The 21,088-nt window shown below is 33.3% G+C and overlaps 1 protein-coding gene across 1 annotated transcript in view; it reads right to left on the bottom strand.

The window, feature by feature from the left end:
- Nucleotides 1-21,088, bottom strand: part of LOC150094405 (uncharacterized) — a 184,784-nt gene that overhangs the window by 149,601 nt on the left and 14,095 nt on the right. Inside the window, exon 2 of the mRNA XM_090412461.1 lies at nucleotides 165-428. Within this exon, the coding sequence (XP_090268587.1) occupies nucleotides 165-428 (264 nt within the window). The remainder of the gene's footprint in view (nucleotides 1-164; nucleotides 429-21,088) is intronic.

Raw genomic sequence — 21,088 nt, 5'->3', positions numbered from 1 at the left:
TTTTTTTTAACTCTTCGGAATCAAAGAAAAAATGGCTAGAAATGGTTGAAGCAGCTTATTTTATAGCGTTATATTTATAAATAATATTTAACAACAAATGGCCATATTACATTGTTTAAAGTATAAACATTTATATATTTAAGATAATCACTTAATGACATTACCTGGTAAACAGATCTTATGGGCGTAGATGGTGAATACCGGAAACTGAGAAACAGTTAAGGCTCCTGGTCGTTGGGTGGCGCTGGAAGTAAACAATACGCAGAGTCCAGTCTCAAAATTAACAGACTGACAGGAATCATTGTTCCGGCAATGTGCAAGGCAGTCCGTTAGATGCAGAGTTCCAGGTAACAAACCAAATGTATCGTCTGGTGCAGTATATACATATCCGGTAACCAGTTCGAAGGTCACATAACCGTCATGGCACTCTAAAAAATGAACAATATAAATTAGTTATGAAGCTTGTTTTAAGTGAAAAATTATATTTTATGCTTTGAAATGTAATTAAATTAATCTCAAAATAAGCTCTACACTTGAAAACTTTGGCATGGAACGACCATGTACACAATTGTTTCATGATAAATAAAAATAGTCTCACGAACAATAACAGGGTGCACAGGATTGGATATGTATTGGTATTTAAAAGATGCGGTGCATCATTCATAACATTACATACAAATCCAGGAGGATTTATGGTTAAAACATTGACCTTGTCTACGGTCTTATATTCCAGAAAACAAGCAAAAAGTAAAAGAATTGTTAACCACTCATTGGCCAAACAGAAGCAAGGAAAGAGATGGGAATCAAAATTTCATCAAAATTTTAATTTTGAGGCAATCAAAATTTTAAAATCGAATAGGTTGACTTTGAAATTTCCATCCAGACGAAAAAAGAAAAAAAATGAGTTAAGAAAACCAAAAAGCAATGTACTATTTCAGGTCATTGAATCAGTGGATAAAATAGCATTAATAGGAAATGTGAGCAACGTGCACTGAAAAATTCGTACAAAAAATAAAATTGAATGTAAATCCAGATAGGCAGTTATTAAGAGCGAACCGGATTTAAATGCGACTGCGAAACTTGACAATCTTCGTTTAACAAAAATGTAGTCTTCATAAGAAAATCCAGTACACTTTCTTCGACCTGCAATGATTTATTGTAGTAAGATCACAAAATATTAATTGCCTGCTTTAAAGTTGACCTGTCTCATATTAATTAATGAATCAACGCGGACAATGCTGATTAATCTTCATAAAAGAAGATTAATTTTGTGGGAATAATACGGAATAAAATCGACTCGTTACTAAATTATAAGTAAACATCGGTTGCGAATTGGAAAAGTAATTTTCTCTTAGTGAAAACGCTAATTAAAGTATTGTCATTTTTGTAATTTGTATATAGATAGTGGAAACACATTTGAACAGATGCTTTAATCCTTTGTATACATGCGCTCTAATCGTTTATTCTAATTATCCTATGTTTTATTTATTTTGGAACAATAGCTACTTATATGGATGTACCAATTACGACATATTACAGTATATGCTAACTACGAAACAAGAAATTATGAACAATTCAGAATAACACTATTTGTGGTTTAATTGTATTGGAAATATTTGAAAAGGTGCTTAAATGATGCGGTATCTGAATGGTAAAGTTCGAAGACCCTATTAGGATGAGAGTGAAATGGGTGGTCAACCTCATTAAGCAAGAAATTCATAAGATTATGTGGAAGGAACATCGTGAAACTCACATAGAGAAGCGTTATGGAATATATAAAAGCACAAGCAAGAAATTTTGAAAAAAAAAAAAATAATAAAGAACAAATGTGGAAGAATAGCAATGAAGATGGGACTTTTGTGTCAGAATCTGAGAGGATTATTCAATTAACGAATGCTCACTTTGCTAAGATATATTAACCAGCTTTATGTAGCACAGTACAAATGCTACTTCAGATGAGAAGATAGTGATGCATAAGAATAAGGTTAAAGAGCATAATCTGGATAAGAATTCGGCAAAGAGGACAGATGACATATCAACACGTTAAATGAATGTTCAGCCGAACTGTCATGGACTTCGACATACTTGTATAACTTGCATCTCAACTTGGGAAAGATACCACAGGGATTAAAAATAATACATAATGCTCCTATTGCATTTCATCTCATACCGGGAAATTTTCATTTAGCCGGATGAAAATTGGAGGTGTCTCTAAAGCAGAGTTTCCAGACTATGTAAAAAATAAATAAAATTGTGATTTAATAGGGAAAGAAGCAAACACGGCCAACCACAATACGAATATGCTATGAGCCACAACATAAAAACAAAAAAATCTATTAGTACTCTTAGATTTTGTTGATATTTGAACTTTCCATTAACCTGATAAAGCAAATCTGTTTTGACCCTGGATCAGAAAAAGATAGTTGTCAAGTAATACATTGAAACCACAAAAAACATGAACATAATGGTTTGAACAGGCACTGGCCGATATCGAGAAATCTGAAGTGTATGCCCACTCATAACTGAAGAATGACAAAGCCTTCAAAATAGCTGAACTTTGCTTAATAGTAGCTGGGCAAAGTTCTGCTGTTTTCGTTCAATAAATCTTAGTTTCTATTAATTTTGGTGATTAAAGTTAATATTCATTCATCTCACAACGGTAAACGACACACACGAATCCTTTAACGTAAGGATATGTTAATGATTTCAGAATAATATATATATATATATATATATCGTCGTCTTTGAGCTTTGTTATCGCTTAATATACATTAGGTATAATAAAAGACTTCGTATACTTCATTGGCCCATGCGGACAATTTAAGATGCTCTTATTTCTTTTTTGCGCTGTTCACTTTAAATTTGTCTCGAGTTTAAAATTCGGCGCGAACAAGAAATTACAGACGGCTTTCCGAGTAGTTCTTTAACTCGTAAAACTTCGAATTACTTTTTTTTTGTGTTAAAAGGGAAGAAGGCACTTTTTTTATACTTTTTTTTCTCCCCTTTTTTCGTCCTTGAGGAATCGATAGTAACTCATTAAGACAAACTACTGGTATGAAAAAGAAAATCCTGAAAGTTATATACACCGTTTTTTTAAAAGGAAAGGAACTATCCACATTTTATAAAGACATTAAGACTAACTTTTATTACCTAAAATTCTTGGAGAACAAATTGTTTCTAGAATTGCCAAAAAATAAAATAAAGAACAGAACATAAAGTGAAATTATTCACAGTATACATCGCGACTTACGCTGCATCAATGTAGCAATTAGAATAGGGCAATCATGATTTCCTGATTTCTATCCTATCCTTCTCGTCCGTCCTAGGACGGGTTGAGTCTCCTCCTAATGAGGGGTTACTGATTTATCAATACAGCCAGTTCGCCGCCACCTCTGCTGCATCCCCTAAGGGCGATATTCATGACTGTAAGCCGTGTGGGTTCAAGGGGCCGGTTTGCCTGCTTTTGTGAAGAAAAATTCCAGATAAACTGGGAGGATCCCTGCTGCCCACGCCCGGCTAACTTGGCTATGGCTGAGGAAGACCCTTGAGCTCCTTACGTCGTCGACAGGAATCGAACCCTAGGACACTCCGTCCCAAGGCTGCGAAGCGCACAGCCATTAGGCTAACCGCGCGGACGATTTCCTGATTTATGCTTCTATAAACGATAGAAATTTGTCGTACATCTGTCAGTGGGGTGCATCACACTTCAAGGTGTAAGATTAATAGTACTATTATACTCGTGTATAATTTTCTATCTCTGATGGTGTTAATTTTGAAACCCCATCCCTGCCCCAACGATCCGTGTAGGGTATGGTCAGGAAGTGCAGCGGTTTGCTTTGAGTTAAAAAAAAAAAAAAGTCACCTCAAGTAGATTAATGAGATTCATTTTAAGCTCTGAACTCGGGGCGCTAAAACATTTGCGATTAATATTTACTATAACAATGCTGTAGTTATCAGTCATAAAGAGAAGTATCATAGAGATATAAAATAAAACATTCATATAATATAAAATTGAGAATTTTATATTATATGAATTTTAATATAAATTTGAGAATTTATTTTTTAATTTTATTAACAAAGTATATTATTCAAATAGCAAATTTTGATGCTTAAAGGAAGCTTTTTTTTATATTGATTATCTTGTCAAGACGATCAGAGCGCCATCTCACTTTAATTACATATATATTTTTTTATTGTACTTTTTATATGTGAATTCCAACTGCGAAAGCTTGTGAATGTATGGTACTCGATTATAGCATGTTCTTAAGAGCAGTGCGTGGCTAAACATATTACAACGCGGAGTATGACTTGTCGGCAGTTGAATTCGCACTACTGTTGCAACTTACACGGATTTCATTTATGGATATGCAGCAGTATCTTATATTGACAATAACTGACGAACGCGGAATAAAAGAATTCTATGTTAGTACAAAATCACTTGAAATTAGGTTAAAACTATTGAGAAGGTGTATACCATAATAAATGGGAAAAAAATACTGGAGGGTTTTATTTGTTCTATTTAAGGCCACTCTAGCGATTCTCCTGATAGGAAAGCTTAATGGCAGTGGCAAACAGGCTTTACGGTGAAATTTATCTTGAGAAAACTTTCTCCCGAGGTTTTGCTGACAATTCGCCATCTATGTTTAGTGTTTTTCTTCTTCGGTACAACTATAGTCTGTTATTCAGATGTCTACGGTATCAAAACAGTGTTGAATACTGAAGATCACTGCAAATATCTATTTTAGACAATCAATCTTTTACTCCAACCTTCTGAAACGCCATTTCCTTTTATTTTAATTCCAAGATTTTAATCAATCTCATGTACTTATTGTGATAAACAAACCAGTTGCCGGCCACTGATTCATTTTCATTCATTAACATTGAATGCAGAAAATGTTTTTTGTTAAAAATAAAATAATTACTCTCATTTTAACAGTTCCCAGTTGTACGTCCGAGCAATGTTGGGTGCAGTTATGGTTTTTGACTTTGTTGTGCACCGCTTGCTCTTTTTTTTTTTTTCCTGTTCTCTTTCAATACTACTTGGTATTTCCTCTTGGAGACCTCGCACGGGCCGCCCTGTACAAGGAAATATCTCAAACAGTGTGCGAGATATTTTTCGTAAGTCAAGAAGGGGTTTAAACATTTAACATCTTTTTATTTATTAAGTATTTTTATTCTTTTTTTATTATAATGAAATACAGAACATTTAAATTCTTTTACAAAGTAGGGCCCTTTCTTCGGCATATTCCATGATAGCTGTTAATGTTTCTGGCTGCAGCTTGTTCTCATATACCTCTTCTTTCAGGATAATCCCATAGGAATCTGGAGAACGTGATGAACCAATTAATTGCAGATCGCAAAATGTCTGACATTAAAATGGCAACGCTTGATTTTGGTTCTTTGTTGGATTGTGAACGTTCCCAAGATTAATTTTCCAAGTGTTCCTTAGAATACCCCAAAAAATATAATGAAAAACTTAATGACGTTATTCACATTTTAAACTTCATGACTTATGAGCCACACTTTACATTCTAGAAAGAAACGATGCAAATAATAACTGGAATTTGTTTTCCTGAAGATCGAAACCTTTTCGCTTTAGACCAAGAAGGATGGTTCTGCACTTTAAAGCTAAACAGTTATACAGCCTGGACAAATTGTGAAAAGTGGCTGTAGAGGAAGAATGACAACCATATTCTATGAAGTGTGTGTTGGCAAATTAGTTCTAATCCGGTTCCTGAAGGGAGAAGGAAACTACAAGTGATTTTAAAACAACTGATGTCATTCAATGACATTATCCTCATATTTACAATCTCAAGTGGAATGGTTATACCATGCGGAGGAAATATAAAAGCAAGCACATATTTCCACCTCACGGTCCATGGAGCACTCTGCCATTACTAACAGAGATTAAAAACAACAGAAATTTGTATTATTCTAAGAAAAGCAAATCCACATCTAAATAAATGTCAGTTAAGAAAAATGTCTCATTAATTAATCAGCCTTTAACGTTATTTGCATACTTTTTAGCATGGCCAATCAGTTTTTCCATATATACTATCATTCTCATATTGGATACAAAAGTGAATACTTCAAGATATGGCTGTTGTCCTAGAAAAGCAATTTCCTGTTACTAGCGGATCTAATAGCGTAAAGGTTTATTTCTTTCACGTGCAAATAAATGAAGGACTTGCTTGTGCCAACCTTTGTACATAAGAAATGAAAGCGGAAAGGTGAGGACGTGGGAGATGTATGACGCAAGTCCCGCTCATTAATTTTTTTGACGAAAGATAGGAAAATTGTAATTTTCAGCAGTTTCGTAGGATCAACAATAACCGTTCATGTCCTATTACTTATTTTTAACCAGAGTACTACTGTAGTTGGAACTGTAAGACTAGTCACAGAACAGTTCATTGGCTTAAATACTTCTGGGTCGTATTTCTTAATTTGAAATCGGACAATGCTAAAGCCTTTATCTTGCATTTATAACAAGATATAACTTATTTTAATAGAAGAGATATCTTCATTGCGCGTGCGCACATAGATGCACATCATTTATTAAAGTCAGTTTAAGTTTGATAATGGAGTTGGGATGGGTTTTGAATTAATCAAACTATATAACTTCAACATTATGATTAATTGAAAACCCTCGATTGGTTGGTTGTTTACAAAGGTCAAATAAACGGGGGTAACAAGTCAAAATTAATTCTTCAGATTTGTACGTACGGTTGGCAAGACAACGGATGAAGGTGCGATAAAAATAGTAACCAAATTCCCCATCTGAAATAAACTTTGTACACACTGGTTTTGGGGAAAGCTAGGGTGGAGCGACACGTTAACAAGCATACATTAACAGAAAGTAGCAGAAAAATGCGATAGCTCGATTGTAATCGAGATTGTTTCTTTCTTAATGATGGTGAAATGCTGAATCGTTTAAATATCCTTATTTTTTTTATATTAACCGTAAACCCACTGTTCCTGCTTACAATCAGTTCATAAATAAGGCTAAGATCTGTAAAGACGTACACAAATCGAAGATACTACAATCAGTCAGGTATAATTAGGCCTTCATCCCTCGAAATAAACCTTACGCTTTTTTTTTATGTTAGCAAAAAGAGCGAAATTTGTGTGGATTCTACTTAGTTACTTACAAATCATTATGTTAATTCAAACAACGTTAAACTTCGCATTCCATATATTTAATATTCTTAATTTTTTCAGCAAACTGGAAATTAAATGAAATTACTGGAGAAACAGATAAACAAGAATGCGTGTTCGATAGGAATTTCCATGTTGGGTTATATTATTTAAGGCTAAATAGTAACTCCTGAGTTACTATCATAACAGCTCCCTCCTTCGACTAACTGTGCGAACAGTGATCTGTGGAGTTGTGATATGATGGTTAATATCATTGGAGAGGCTCATATCTAATATATATGAAAATGCTTTTGTGTATTAAACACACACACACACACAAAAACTGTACTACCTTCCTTGATTTGGCTTCAGTCTTGCACCTAGATGCGGGGGAAGGGAACGAAGTATCTGATTAATGTAAAAAGGTAAATTCACTTAGTTACCTACTCCAAAATTTAGTCTAAATGAATGCTCTTGATGAATAACCCTCCGTTTTACTGTACTACGCACACACGATCCTGACTATTATCTTGATATACCATTGCAAAAGATAGAGTACCGATACTGTCATATCAAAAAGCTGATATTTCAAAGAGTTTATAAAAACATTTCGTCTAAAATAAACAGTGTTGATCTGTCTTTCTAATTTTAATAAGATAAACTAGCAGCTTTGCAGCAATATACATACGATTTCTCTTTTTGTAATAAACTACCTTGATTATTTTAAGTAAATCTCACACAATTGACTATTTGAAATGAGTTGCTAAAATACGACGACTTACCGTTAGTGTTAAAATATACAGAATTCAACTGCTACTGAAGCATAAATAACAGAAGTTATTTGATAACAATTCTAACAGATATTTAGAAATTGCGATTTGTGATCCGTTTATTGAATACAATACAGCTTATTTCCGATCTTTTATCTGCTTATATTAAAGAAAATATTGTGATTTCCTGTTGATTCTAAGTATAAAACTGAAATGATGGCCGATAGACTTTTAAAACAGATGAATAGCCAAAGGAAATAACATCTTTATCATGGAAATAACATCTTGGCGCGAACGCCAGCCAAGATGTTATTTCCATGATAAAGCAATATATTAGATATACGACGAAGCCTTAAAGGTTTCTACCTTATAGGATTAAATGATACGTTTGAATGTCCAGAAAAGCAGCGGCAAGAATTGGAAACTCTGAAAAGAGACATCTCACATCAATAAATATGCAAATGACGTTGAGAAAAGACGTAAGCTCTGCAAAGCTCATTCTGTCTAAGGCCGTTATATCTAACTTTCTCGCAGAATGAACAAAATAGAGAAACTGTTGCAAATAAAACTTCAACTTTTCAAGGAGGAGTTCGTAACAAATATGGGAATCAACTAGAATTATTTCAACATCATTTTATTAATAAGAATTGACTTGCATATAAAATAAAAATAAAATAAAAATTCAGTAATCCAGTATTAACTTCACTTTCAGCTAATTTCCTCGTTTCCTTTGTAACTATCACTTTTAATCTTCTAACCCGAATGAAAGTTTTAAAAAGTTTTAAATGTTGTATTTCATAATTTTGTCAAGATGATGGTTTAAGATTTCAGTTTGCAAACTCTCCAACCCCATTTTTTCCCGGCTCCAGCTCTGATTGATAAGGTAGGACTGTGGAACTTTCTGAACACGTTTGAAAACATACCAAATAATATATATATATGTTAAAAATACCAGCAATTTTAAACCTGGTTTTACTCCATTTGCCAAGTAAGCAAACAGACAATAAGTCAAGTTTGCGCCTGCAAATGATGCACGTCTAGCCGATCCTACAGAATGGAATAAAACCAGGTTTAAAATTGCTTGGTATTTTTAACATTTAGTATACCCAAGGTAAAATACTTTCTACATTTATATCTCCTCCAGAGATTTTTATTTAATAAGGTTAAAATACCTTATGGCAACTTGTTCTGGTAAAATACTTAAGCTCTGTATTACTAAATCTTGGTATTTCTAGCCTAGCTCCCACTGATGAGGCTTCAATAAAGGTCGAAACCGGTCTGGGTAGTGGCCCCTTGCCTTTAATACAAAACATCATGCATCCCCTTCTCGGTGATGTGTTTTGGCATTAAGGGTAAATATTAAGATTAGTGATCAGAGCTTATGCCACCTTTACCACGAGTTGCCTTGGTCTTGCACTACCTGTAGGATCAGCTAGACTTGCATCATTTGCAGGCGCAAACTTGACTTATTGTCTGTTTGCTTACTTGGGAAATGGAGTAAAACCACGTTTAAAATTGCTTGGTATTTTTAACATAAACTTATGTCGACTTTTATTTACATTTAATTAAGTTTTGGGAAAGATCCAACGTATGTAACCTGGACAGAAACAGCAAGAACACACGCTTTCTTACTATTAATAACGGAAATTCATGTATAAAATATAAAATAAGTTAATTTGCATATATTAATTCATTTCATTAATTGATGTAAATAATTTGATTTATTACAAATTTGGATAATCTAATACGAAACATACAGTGAAAAAAAATACAGTGAAAAATTGATTAAAATGTAACAATTTCGATCTTTCCAGAGAGGTTATTGGCTATCCCTGTTTAAAATATGAATTCTTTGAATATAATCCCTTCCTCCTAGAATTCCGTATCCTTTGCGTAGCAGAAAATAAGAGGAATGTTACTGTAATTAGAAATTGTGCGCAACTGCTTACTTGAGTCCATGATCCTTAATAATATTTACTCAACTTTGACCACACTTCTCAAAGCGAGATGACTGCTTTATCTGTTATAATAATAGCTATGCAGGGAAAGAGGAATAGGGAAAGTAAGAAATTAGCAACTAATGACATTTTCGAATCTATAATAAGACGCTGTTAAGAGTGCGAATAAAATGTAATCTCCGAAGTCGGTGAAACTCTTCATATCGCTTCAACGAGTTGAAACAACCCTAAGGGGTCGCAGCATCCTCTGCAGTAATTCTGATGAGTAGTTCGAGCAAAAGGTTACAATTCTCATTTCTATCTTCAATGCATTGTTAATTTACTCGAAAGATGCTGCTTCAGATATTTTTAGATGACCCCAGTGACCCCCATCAAGTTCTAAATTTGCTGGCGGCTTATAGTTCAAATATTCGCGAAATCACTGTCTTTCAGCAAAACATTTAAAAGATGTCCCGCTAAACATGTAATTCGCATAATTGTATTTATAATATAATGGTAGAAATTTTAAAGGAAATGCGTAGTTTAACACATTGTTTATCAACTATTTTACTGCTCATCATGGCCATTAATTTTAACTACTGACTGCTGAAAATATTTCTGTTAATTTATCTGAATGCAGGAATAATTTTAATTAAAATATATTAAATTAAAGTTTAATTTAATCGTATTAAATTAAATGTTAAATATTAAGAAATGAAAGTAGACAAAAAGTAAAAAATCTGATTGTTAATAATACACCATCCAACATATGTAATATGGTTGCATTATTTGGAATAATGGCTAGGGAATTCGGCCTATTGAGGGTCTGTTAGCTGACTGAAAATCCGAAGTTTTAGGAAGTACCCCTTCCACCCTCCCCCTCTATATGTTAGACCAGCCTTGCTCCCTCATTCAGTTGAAGCTTTCTCGCATTGCAGACTGGTTTCGAATCCAGTTCCTTCCAGTACTAATTATATACTCTGAGAAATTAAACTACTTAGTTAATATCACTATACAAGAAAAATAATGGAATCGCATTTCATAGTCCTTTAAATATTAATATAAAATAAATATAAACAATATTTAAATTAGACTGATGTCCTAATTTAAAGTGAGCAATATTTAGCATCATTTATTTACATCAAACAGTCTTAATCCTCTAAAATGTAACAAAAATTTCTCGTTAAGGAGTTAGTGTTATGATTCCGAGAATGTAAATGACGCTGGAGGATTTATTTTATTTTATTTTTTTTCTGGATAAAGGGGATGAACCAGTCTAAGATTATTTACTTTGGAAGGGAAAAATATTATAAACAGAACTGCCTGCTGCTAAAAAGGAGTGACGTACTAGATTTAGAGGTATTGCTTACAGTACGGTATATAATTAAGGCATAAAATTCCCTTTAAATATATTTATTATGGCCAGCAAGGGAAGATAAATGGAAGTAGCAACTCCAGTATACCTTTTCATATTTATAACAAATATGAAAGCATATCATTGTCATCACGCTTTTCAAGGATTTAGGACTGGAGTGGCCTGTGAAGGCCCTATAAATCATCGTTGAATCTTTTTAGAAGTTGTCCTGGTTTTCTTTGCCCTAATGGTTTGTAATTTAATACTTCTTTTATAATCAAGAACTACAACACATTATTTTAAAATTTTATTTCGATTCCACAAATGGTTGTGTGGATGGGAAGGTACAATACAATCCTGTGAGCAAAAAGACAGTGCTACCAGGAATGAACAGGATATCGAAATGCAAATAGTTTCGACTATTCTCCCACGTCTTTTGGGAGATTGACTTTTACGGGAGCACTGACCATCTTTAGGCACAAGTTTACTTCCTTAGCTATATTAAGTAAACTTCTTGCTGTTGGTTGATATTCTGCTAATTCTTTGGTAGTAAAAATCTATTTCCGCAGAATTTCATAAAAACAAGTCATCTCGGTACGACGTTGAGTGTAGAGATTCAAATTCATCTAAATTGTACAAAACACGAGAAACAATGCGCTAGACAGAGACATCCCTTTTAAATTATAAGATCTCGATATCTGTACACTCTTATTGACAATCCTCTATACCAATTTAAAGATGTTTCAGCGTTTGTCAGTCAATTCCAATTTTCAGCGCAGCATGATCATGAATACTCTTCCCCGATCAGGAGACTATAAAGGTGGCTTTAGAATTTGTTTCATACTACCGAAGAGGATCCAAGTAATCTCTTGGTTCTTAAAACTTCGGCATATTTTGGAGCCCAATAAACGGCATTTTCTATATGATTTTCGTAGTGTTTGGAAAGAAATTATTTTTAATGATTACTAAATTCTTGTGTAATAATCTCATATGATAATAAGAAAACAGGTAAAAAAACAAACAAACATTTCGTGCATAATTCTAATTTTTAATTGTCATTAAAGATTAGAATTATGGCAAGAAAAAATATCAGAAGCGAAAAAACAATCTAATAAACAATGAGCAGTAGAAGTAATTGAAGTCAATGCTTTAATTGCATTAAACGTTTTGCATCGACCTTTTCGGGATGATGTCGTAGGATTTTTTACCGATATAAACATAAATTCTGGTTTGTCGGAAGTAAAACACACACTAAAGAAAATAGATCAATTAAGAGTATTAGTGTCATATCCGAGGTCTTCAATAACCACTGTGCATTGCTACTGATCATGAAAAAATTAGCACGAAGTAATATGTTCTAATATAATGGTCTACCGGTGTCAAAGATCCAAACTTTGTTGTCCTTTGTTAAGTAAAATGCAAGATATATTGACATTGAATAACAACGTATGATCAACTATCCCACTCAGAATAGCCAGTGCTCACTTCTCAGGACTATGGGATTAAATATATGAGGACCGAAGTCCAGCAGCTGGTAACAACCTAAATTTTGTTGATGGGGGAATGCCAGAAACTAAATATCGATACTCCTGCAGCTCACAAAATTTATTCACTGATAAAAGATAGAATACGAAAGGGGGAGGGTTTAAGTTACGGAAACTCCAGTTGCGTTTGAAATATAGGAGTGGGAAAAATTATTAAAGTTTGATAAGTTATGATGGATTCCTGATGTCTTAAGTTATTTACATGGTTCGAACGAACTTTCTGATGTTGTAGCATGAGAGAATTATTCAGTTCCAAACGTTAGAAATATTTGGGAAATTGATATCCTGACTTTGCTATTACTATTTTTAGTATGCGATAAAATGAAATCCATCTTAAAAATACATTTTTAACGTCACTGAAACTAACAATGTTTGCCATCCACCAGAGTAGTTTGTTGAAATCTACTCCGGTTGAAATTTGGAAATGTGGACTATTATTTTTTCTTAACTTGACTCATGTTCTATTCTCATTGTATTTAAAGTGCTGAAATATAAATAAGGAATAATTATAACTTTTAAATAAATACACTGAGAAGAAAAGAAGAGTGTAGGAGATTGTTAAGAATAAAGTGTTTCAAATTGCAGATGTTAAGGTAATTTTGGATTACTCAGCAAACGTCTAAAACCAGTCAGTCGCCTGACCTGTTTAGACATAATTAAACAACTAGGACCGTATTTTATAGCGTTGATACTTTACCGAAGTTTCAGATTCTTGCGAGGGTGACTTGGCAACATAACTTACTGTTTTATTTATTTTTCATCTCCATTGTCTGCATTTCTAGTTAATTATCTGGAACAGACGGAGTTGTGTTCTTTATAGTTCATACAAAAACACACTAAGGATTTCTAGGGAAGGATGATGGACAAGTTTGAATTCCAAATAGGAACAATATTTGCAGTAACGCTTTCAAATTGTTGCATACTTAAAATAGGAAAATAGTTCTTGTTCCGCAACAAAGTAAAATCTACATTGTGCGCATGCCCAAATGAAACTAACTTTTTCACATCAGTTACGTGTTCAATTGTTTAATTACAGCACAGATCAGCTATTAAATAGCACCATAAAATTGTTTTCACATTTAATTCTAAAAGTAACATAGGCACTAAACGCAGTTTTTATCCATTTAATGCAGTAAAGAAATTTTAAAACTTTCAGGTATTTCATTCATATTAGTGAAACGGATGGTATGTGATTGTGAAATGATTCGGAAGCAGTGACAAAATGAAGCTATTGCTGATGTTTATTTCGCTCATTTCATAAAATATGATTTAAAAGACGTCAGATGGGACTGATATGCTCCAAGGAGCTGGTAAGGAGATTCGGATGATCAATAGTTGTGGCCTTCAGTGTGCTGGCCTGTGTGCAGCACCTGTAGCTGATACAGCCATAGAACATTGTATGCAGCGTGACCCAATTGATCTGTCGAAAGGTTTCGCACATGATGCGAAATGATCGTCTTTTAAATCTGCTAAGTGAAGAACTTTGCCACAAAACGACATGCCCTGGAGGTAATCCCAAAGGAAAAACTCGCAAGAATTAAGGTCGAGTGGCCATTTCACAGAGGATTGAGTGATCAACTGATCACTCAATCCTCTGTGAAATGTCGGCGTAATAATTATTGAACTTCACGTTCAATAATTATTACGCCTATCCATATATATTATACATAGGCATAATTTTTTTTTGAAGAATTTTTATTGGTAAAATATCTCCATGATCTGGTTAGGGTTTCGACCAACTTTGAGGCTATTTCGTCTGTGAGTTCTCTCCACAGATTGCTCTGAATAGGGACACTTTATTTGAAACATCCTATACTTTATAGCAAATATATAGAATCCCGAAGAGGTAAAGAGAATACAAGATAAACCAAACTCAGAAGAATAAAACTTCCACAGACTCTTTCTGTGTGAAGTGGAAACACACAAGACGATAAAATTCAATGTGAAAATACTCGATTTAAATTATTAGATGGTTAAATCGAATATTAATTATCATGCTGCGTTTCACATACAAAGCAAAGTGCTACTAAATTATAACTTGTATTAAACTGTTCTGATTAATGACAAGAAAGTATTATTACATCAAACATGTAAATTTCCAACACACAAATATTCCCTTGACAGAGAGTGGTAGCAAAATACCCACGCTCATCGCTTACGAGTTACTTTAATTAAGAGACCTCACCTCAGCATTTTATGAAATTGATCCTTAGGGATTGCAAAAACTTATCTTTTAGGGTTATGTTGATGTAATTTATAACTGCTTTTTAAAATTATTTTTGAAATAGTGAGAGCAAAGAGTTTTTATTTCAATTCTTTATCGACCATGAACAGTATGCTCATAAATCAATATGTCCAAGTCGAGGAGTTTAAAATTCAATCTGATTTTTTCCTTTCTTTTTTGTTCCTCTTATTTGTAAGTTCGCGCGCGGAAATTTGCAAGCAGTTCGGAGGATTGTCCGATTAAAAAGGAGTGATTCTGTTATCTATTTCCTTAAAATGAGATTTAAGCTTTTAGCATTTTCTTTTTTTTAATAAGAAATGCGCTTTTATCTGCCTGGAAGTTGACAAGTCTGTAAACCTCAAACGTTAAACCGTGATGTGTTGAAGGGTATTTGTTTGGCGATCAGAAACTATCTTCTTGTGGCAAAAAAAATCATTTACTATTCTTGTTAGCCGGAGGACATACAATCATACTTAACGTAGATATTCACTTAATATAAGTAAACAGAATTGAAGGAGAATCAGTAACTCATGCAAAAAAGATAAATGGTCCTCAAGAGAATATCGTACATGGTTCATCACTTAAACCATAATCCTTAGCTTAATTTTTTTCTTCTCTCCACCCTGAGTTTAAATGTAGTCACTTAGATATTAGGTAAGCACCTTTACTCCAACATAAGAATCTACGGAGATAAATGAATTTATTTCAGAACGTGGGGAGGTGAAAGTAACCATTCTGTTAGTATCTAGTACTTAAGTTACTTTCAGACAATAAATCAAACTAATAAACTCCTTAATTGTTGAGCAATCGGTGTGCCCGAGAGAATAAACGACCCGAATCGCTCACTTATCCCTCATAACTGTTGACAAATTTGGAATAAAAAAAAAATGTCTTATTCAAATACCATAATACTTGTCATTATTTCGCTATGTCAGGTATAATTTTGATCTACGACACATATTTATACAATATAATAGCTGTTGATGAAATTATTTTGTAGGAATAGAGAAATCAAAACACAAACAACTGCAATGCTCTCAAATTTTCTCAAGAATATACGTCTGAGTATGCTTTTTATTGCATATCGATCTAAGTGAAAAAGGTTGTTTAGATATTCAGTTATTGGTGGGTTCAAAATGTTAGAAGGCCAGAAAAAATACCTGTATTAGATTAAAACATTCATTATAATTCAGTGTTTTACGTGTAACTTATTTTGAAATTTTAATTTATATTATAACTAGCTTCATCGCGCACCAAACGAAGAATTAAACAAAACGTTTATTAATGATCTTTGCTGCTCACAGCGGAAAACACATCGTTTTCTGCTATTGGCAGCATTTCTCCCGATAATCTTAGTCCATGTGATTGCCCTTGTTTCCCAAATTGAGAGGTGAAGGTGGAATTCTAAAGGACGGAGATTTCTGGCCGTTTCCAAATCACAGACAGTTGTTGAATGCGATTTTAAAGATAAACTATTAATGGTGTTTACATAAACGCTGGATTCCTTTTATAAACTTGGAATAAGATTTCTTTGAAGGAAAGAAAAAAGGATTTGTAATTATGTTAAAGATACATTTTGATTTTCAGCCAGCCAATCTGAGCACTACTGCGTAGCACATCGCACGAAGCAGATAAGATAATGCACAACTGGGATGGCGTAGAACGATGTGCTTCTCAAGCCCTTCGATCTTCTACTCATTCCTTTGAATTAATCTGTTATATGTGTTTATCTTTCAATAAATAAACCCTTTTATGATTAGAGACAGTTGATAATGCAACGTCCAGTAAAATATACCACATCCATCATTGTGCGCAATTAATTAAAATAGCTACTATGTACTCATATTCAAAGCAACGAGGAGAGAGGTTGCAAAACAGAAATAAATCGCTTTAAACATCGAAACATAGGATGTGCTAAAAGCAAAGAAACAGTTTCAGTACTGTAGTTTTAAGGATGATATTTTTTTGACTTACTTCAGGCGTGAACATTATTTGGAACCACTCTTCCCACAGTATGATTATACAGTCGACCTATCTGTGTGTGTCAACAGCCTTAAAATGGAATTTTCTAGGTATACAATGCAGGTCTCTTATAAATATCATTGCCTTAGATGAAAATATGTGCAGCAAGGGAATATATATATATATATATATATATATATATATATATATAGTCAATTCTTTCTTGCTATTATACATGAGAATCTGTTTTGACAACGAAAGCATTATTTGACTCCAGTACAGAATATTAAAATTAATTCGCTTGCATAATAAGAAGGCCATCAATAATTAAAATAATCAATGTCGGCTTCTCAAAATTCTTTCGCGCTAGAATTCTCATGTATTATTCGAGTGGCAGTTTGGAGAGACTGCTTTTCAAGAAAAAAAAATAGTTCTATCAGGTTCATCCTTAATTTGTATCCAAGTACGGGACCAGGTAAATTTTTTGTTATGATTCTAATCTTTATTGTGTAGGTGTCTGGGTAACGGAGCTGCGTGCCACTTCATGGTCCTGTATTCTATATATTACGTACACGTTAGAAAGACTCATTCTCTTTGCAGCTCCATGCAGAGAGCATCAAATGCAAACAAAAAAATAACCTAAATTCCGCGCGCGTGCACTGGCTTTTTAATAAGAGCATTCCTTGTCTACTCGAAGACAGTTGGTAGTAGAGACGGCAGCTTAGTCCTAAAGAGTCGAAGTTGTTTGACACAAAACATTTTGTAACTACTTTAAAATGTAAACATACCAGACAGACAGGCTATCTCAGGGACTCAATGTCTAGTAGCTTGATAGTACTGCGTATTACATAACCTACTTCAGCGCTGCTTGTACAGATGGAGACTATTCTGTCAACCTGTCAATTCGATTGATTGATTGATAACTCAGTTATTCTCTCAGCGAATATGGGCTACTATCAGACAAAGTACTGTTAGCAGTTGCGTCGTAAAATTCCTTTGGATTACCTATCGACTCAATAAACTTCGAATCTTCAGAGCTCAAATTAGTATAGAGCTCTTTGATTGGAAAGAATCAAGTTCGAATTCTGTCCACAAAGTGAGAATCTTTATCAAGTATTTTGAATCAAATTGTGAGTTAGCCGGTTTCATATGGAGGTAGAAAGTTTCGTCCAGGAAACTCGCATTTTTCGTTCCTCAGAACAGGCAAACCAGCTACGTCTTAAGAATACAATTATTTCCATCTTTTGTTTTAGTATATTTAACTTACCAATTTATTCTTATCCTTTTTTAATATTTTACGGGAAAACTACTTTTTTCACATAACAGAAAAACAGACCTGATTACACTTAATTTATTAACAAACGTATTCGTGGCCTTATCTGCCATAAACTAAACCGAACCATTAAACCTTCTTAATCACTATCAAGGATTCAATATTGTACAATCGATCGACTATGTGCACGAGGTAAACAACTGCCCTTTTCTTCACCTCGGTGCACATACAACTATAATTAGCTAAAGCTGTTAGTTGTTTAGTTAGTTTTTTTTTTTACAATTTGGTACCAAGTTCAATATCCTCTAGATTTTACTTTTGGTAGATTTTATAACAAAAAAAAAAAAAAAAACTATATCTTAAGGAAACAGTTTCTTTCAAAAAAGTTTGTGCATTCTCGTATAAATAAAAATCAAAATTTAACTTAAAACATTAAGAAAATTGTAATTAAGAATAAGATAATATACTACAATATATATTTTTTTTTCCAGAGTAATGAATACTACATTTTATAATAATGCAGTAGTGCACATTGCTGTAATAAATTTCAAACAGATTTTTAATTACACACTAGATTAATACGAATCCAATGGAAACAGTGGAAATCCTTTTCAGTAAATAAAAATAAAATAAAATAAAATAAATAAATACGCTTAATTAGTGATAGCCTTGAACCAGCTATCTCTAATTGGGTATTATCAGTGGAAATTGAACTGCCTACTCAGTCTCCAAAAGTTAGATGGGGCTAAACGACCTCGCCTACTCCCTATATACAATAAAAAGGCGTTAGCTGATTATTATAATAATAAATAAAACATTATGCGTGATTTTTACAAGACATAACTAGCATATTACAATGAAAATACTATTTTTTTTTTATTAAGAATAATGTCATTTTAAATAATATGTTACGAAGCTCATCAGAATTCTAGGAAGGCAAGAACTCAAATATACTTTATTGCTCACCAATAGTACTGGGTAGTTAATCTAAACAAAAAGGTATTACCGAACGCAATTCTGCTAAAATCTACTATTGGTTAAACTACACGAAAAAAATAATAAAAAATTGCGAAGTTCATATCCTTGCTCATTTCCCAGTAAGTTTTGCTTGTAAATCGTTTAGTCACAAACGAATTTATCTTCAACTTGCTTTCCCACATCGCATTAACCTGAAAATTTATCAGTTTCTTAAATGAAATTTCATTTGTGTAACACAGTGCGCACAGGTAAGAACGGAACATATTTATAGAAACGCGAGAAAAATGATAAAGTTCCACGGATGAATGGAGACGAAGGGGAAAGTGATACAACTAGTACATACAACGTAAGGTTTAACTGAATTTATTCCTCGACATTGAATTTATGTCTCACAAGTAAGGCCTTATAATTGGAGAAATGACCCGAAAAAAAAACCTCAGTCAACGTGTAATTCCTGATAGAGACTCGAGCTCCATTTTTTTTAACGTTACATGAACTCCAGGCACGTGCTTATGTCAGTTGGATTACCATTATTAAAAAAATAAATTTAAGAAAATAGATAGTAAAGCTAAAGATACGTTTACGAAATCTCAGGGAAATGAAACTTAATTCATATGGTGTTGTAAATAAGTAAACGAATAAAAACTATTTGACGCGCTCACTGCAGTGTCTTAAGCGTCCCAACTATTCACCAGAAATAAAATCATCTGATTCATTAAACAAATATTAGAGTCATTTCAAAGTCATATCTCTGAATGCAGATTACACTGTTCTTCAAGCACTAGGAATACTTTTGTTCCTTCCTCCATCTGCCAACGCCATTCAAAATAAAGATATATTTCCGTCATTAATTCCAAATTTGAATCTCGAGATAGCAGCTGCCATTAGTAAACAACAAATGACTGGAGGCATTGATTAAATTCTCATTCTTTTCTACTGCAAATCAGCAAAGCGAACGCGTTGTGACCAAACCTTAGTAATCTGAGAAACTAAAATTGCAATTAACTACATTACAATCTCTGAACTCTTTATATTTGTCGCAAACCTCGCTGAATTATTATCTATCCGAATCATTTTGTTAGTGTTCTCTCGTTTGTTTTCAATTAACTAGCTAAAATCAATTATTCATTGCAGAATCTGTTTTCTCTGAGCCCGTTAACAGTATATCGATTTGCACCAACAGGCCACACAATGAAATGCAATATTATAATCGAAGTATTTCTCTCATCGCTTCCCATTTGGTTCTGGGACTATAATGTTAACAGCTTTCCTATTCAAAGACTAGTTATAAAGAGGTTGGCAGCAGGATTGGTGGACTAGGTTGTTCGAAGTAAATGGCGAAGCAGTCAGAATATGTTTTGAAAGTTGAAAAAAAAAAATAAAGACTCATATATAATTAAAAAGTACGGGTAAACGTTTCTTTCGTATTATGGTAGCGAGTATGATATATAATTCGCTTAACTATTTTTAGGCTACAAAAAAAAAAACGCACACGTGATATACAGATTTAGAATAAGGACTAACCACCCTATTCCATCTGGTTTCGAAAGCCTGCATTGTGTGGGTGATGACGTAAACGTAAGGAAAGACGGGATTAAAATTAAAAATTTGTTGAATTTTAATTTTATATTGTATAAATATTAATTTAATGTTCTGTATGATATTATCTAGCATAAATTCCAGTGTATATCAATTAGTGTATTTAACTGCATGTCAACAAATTAAATAAAATGCTGGAGTTTGTTAAATCAAATTGCGCAATGGTTTCATTTCTTTGGGAAAACTTTAACATCCAAAAAAAGAAATTGGAGAAAACTTTTAAGGGATTTTTTTTAACATAATTTTTTTTGTTTAGAATCCTTTGAAGATAAAACAAATGACGTGTTCTGTCGAGGCTTTACTCAGACAAATA

Source organism: Typopeltis vanoorti, chromosome 22, assembly GCF_054136105.1.
Source record: "Typopeltis vanoorti isolate ZY-2024b chromosome 22, IOZ_Tvanoo_1.0, whole genome shotgun sequence".
Lineage (NCBI taxonomy): Eukaryota > Metazoa > Arthropoda > Arachnida > Uropygi > Thelyphonidae > Typopeltis > Typopeltis vanoorti.
The sequence above is the reverse complement of the archived record's forward strand: the minus strand, read 5'-3'. Positions and strand labels throughout refer to the sequence as shown.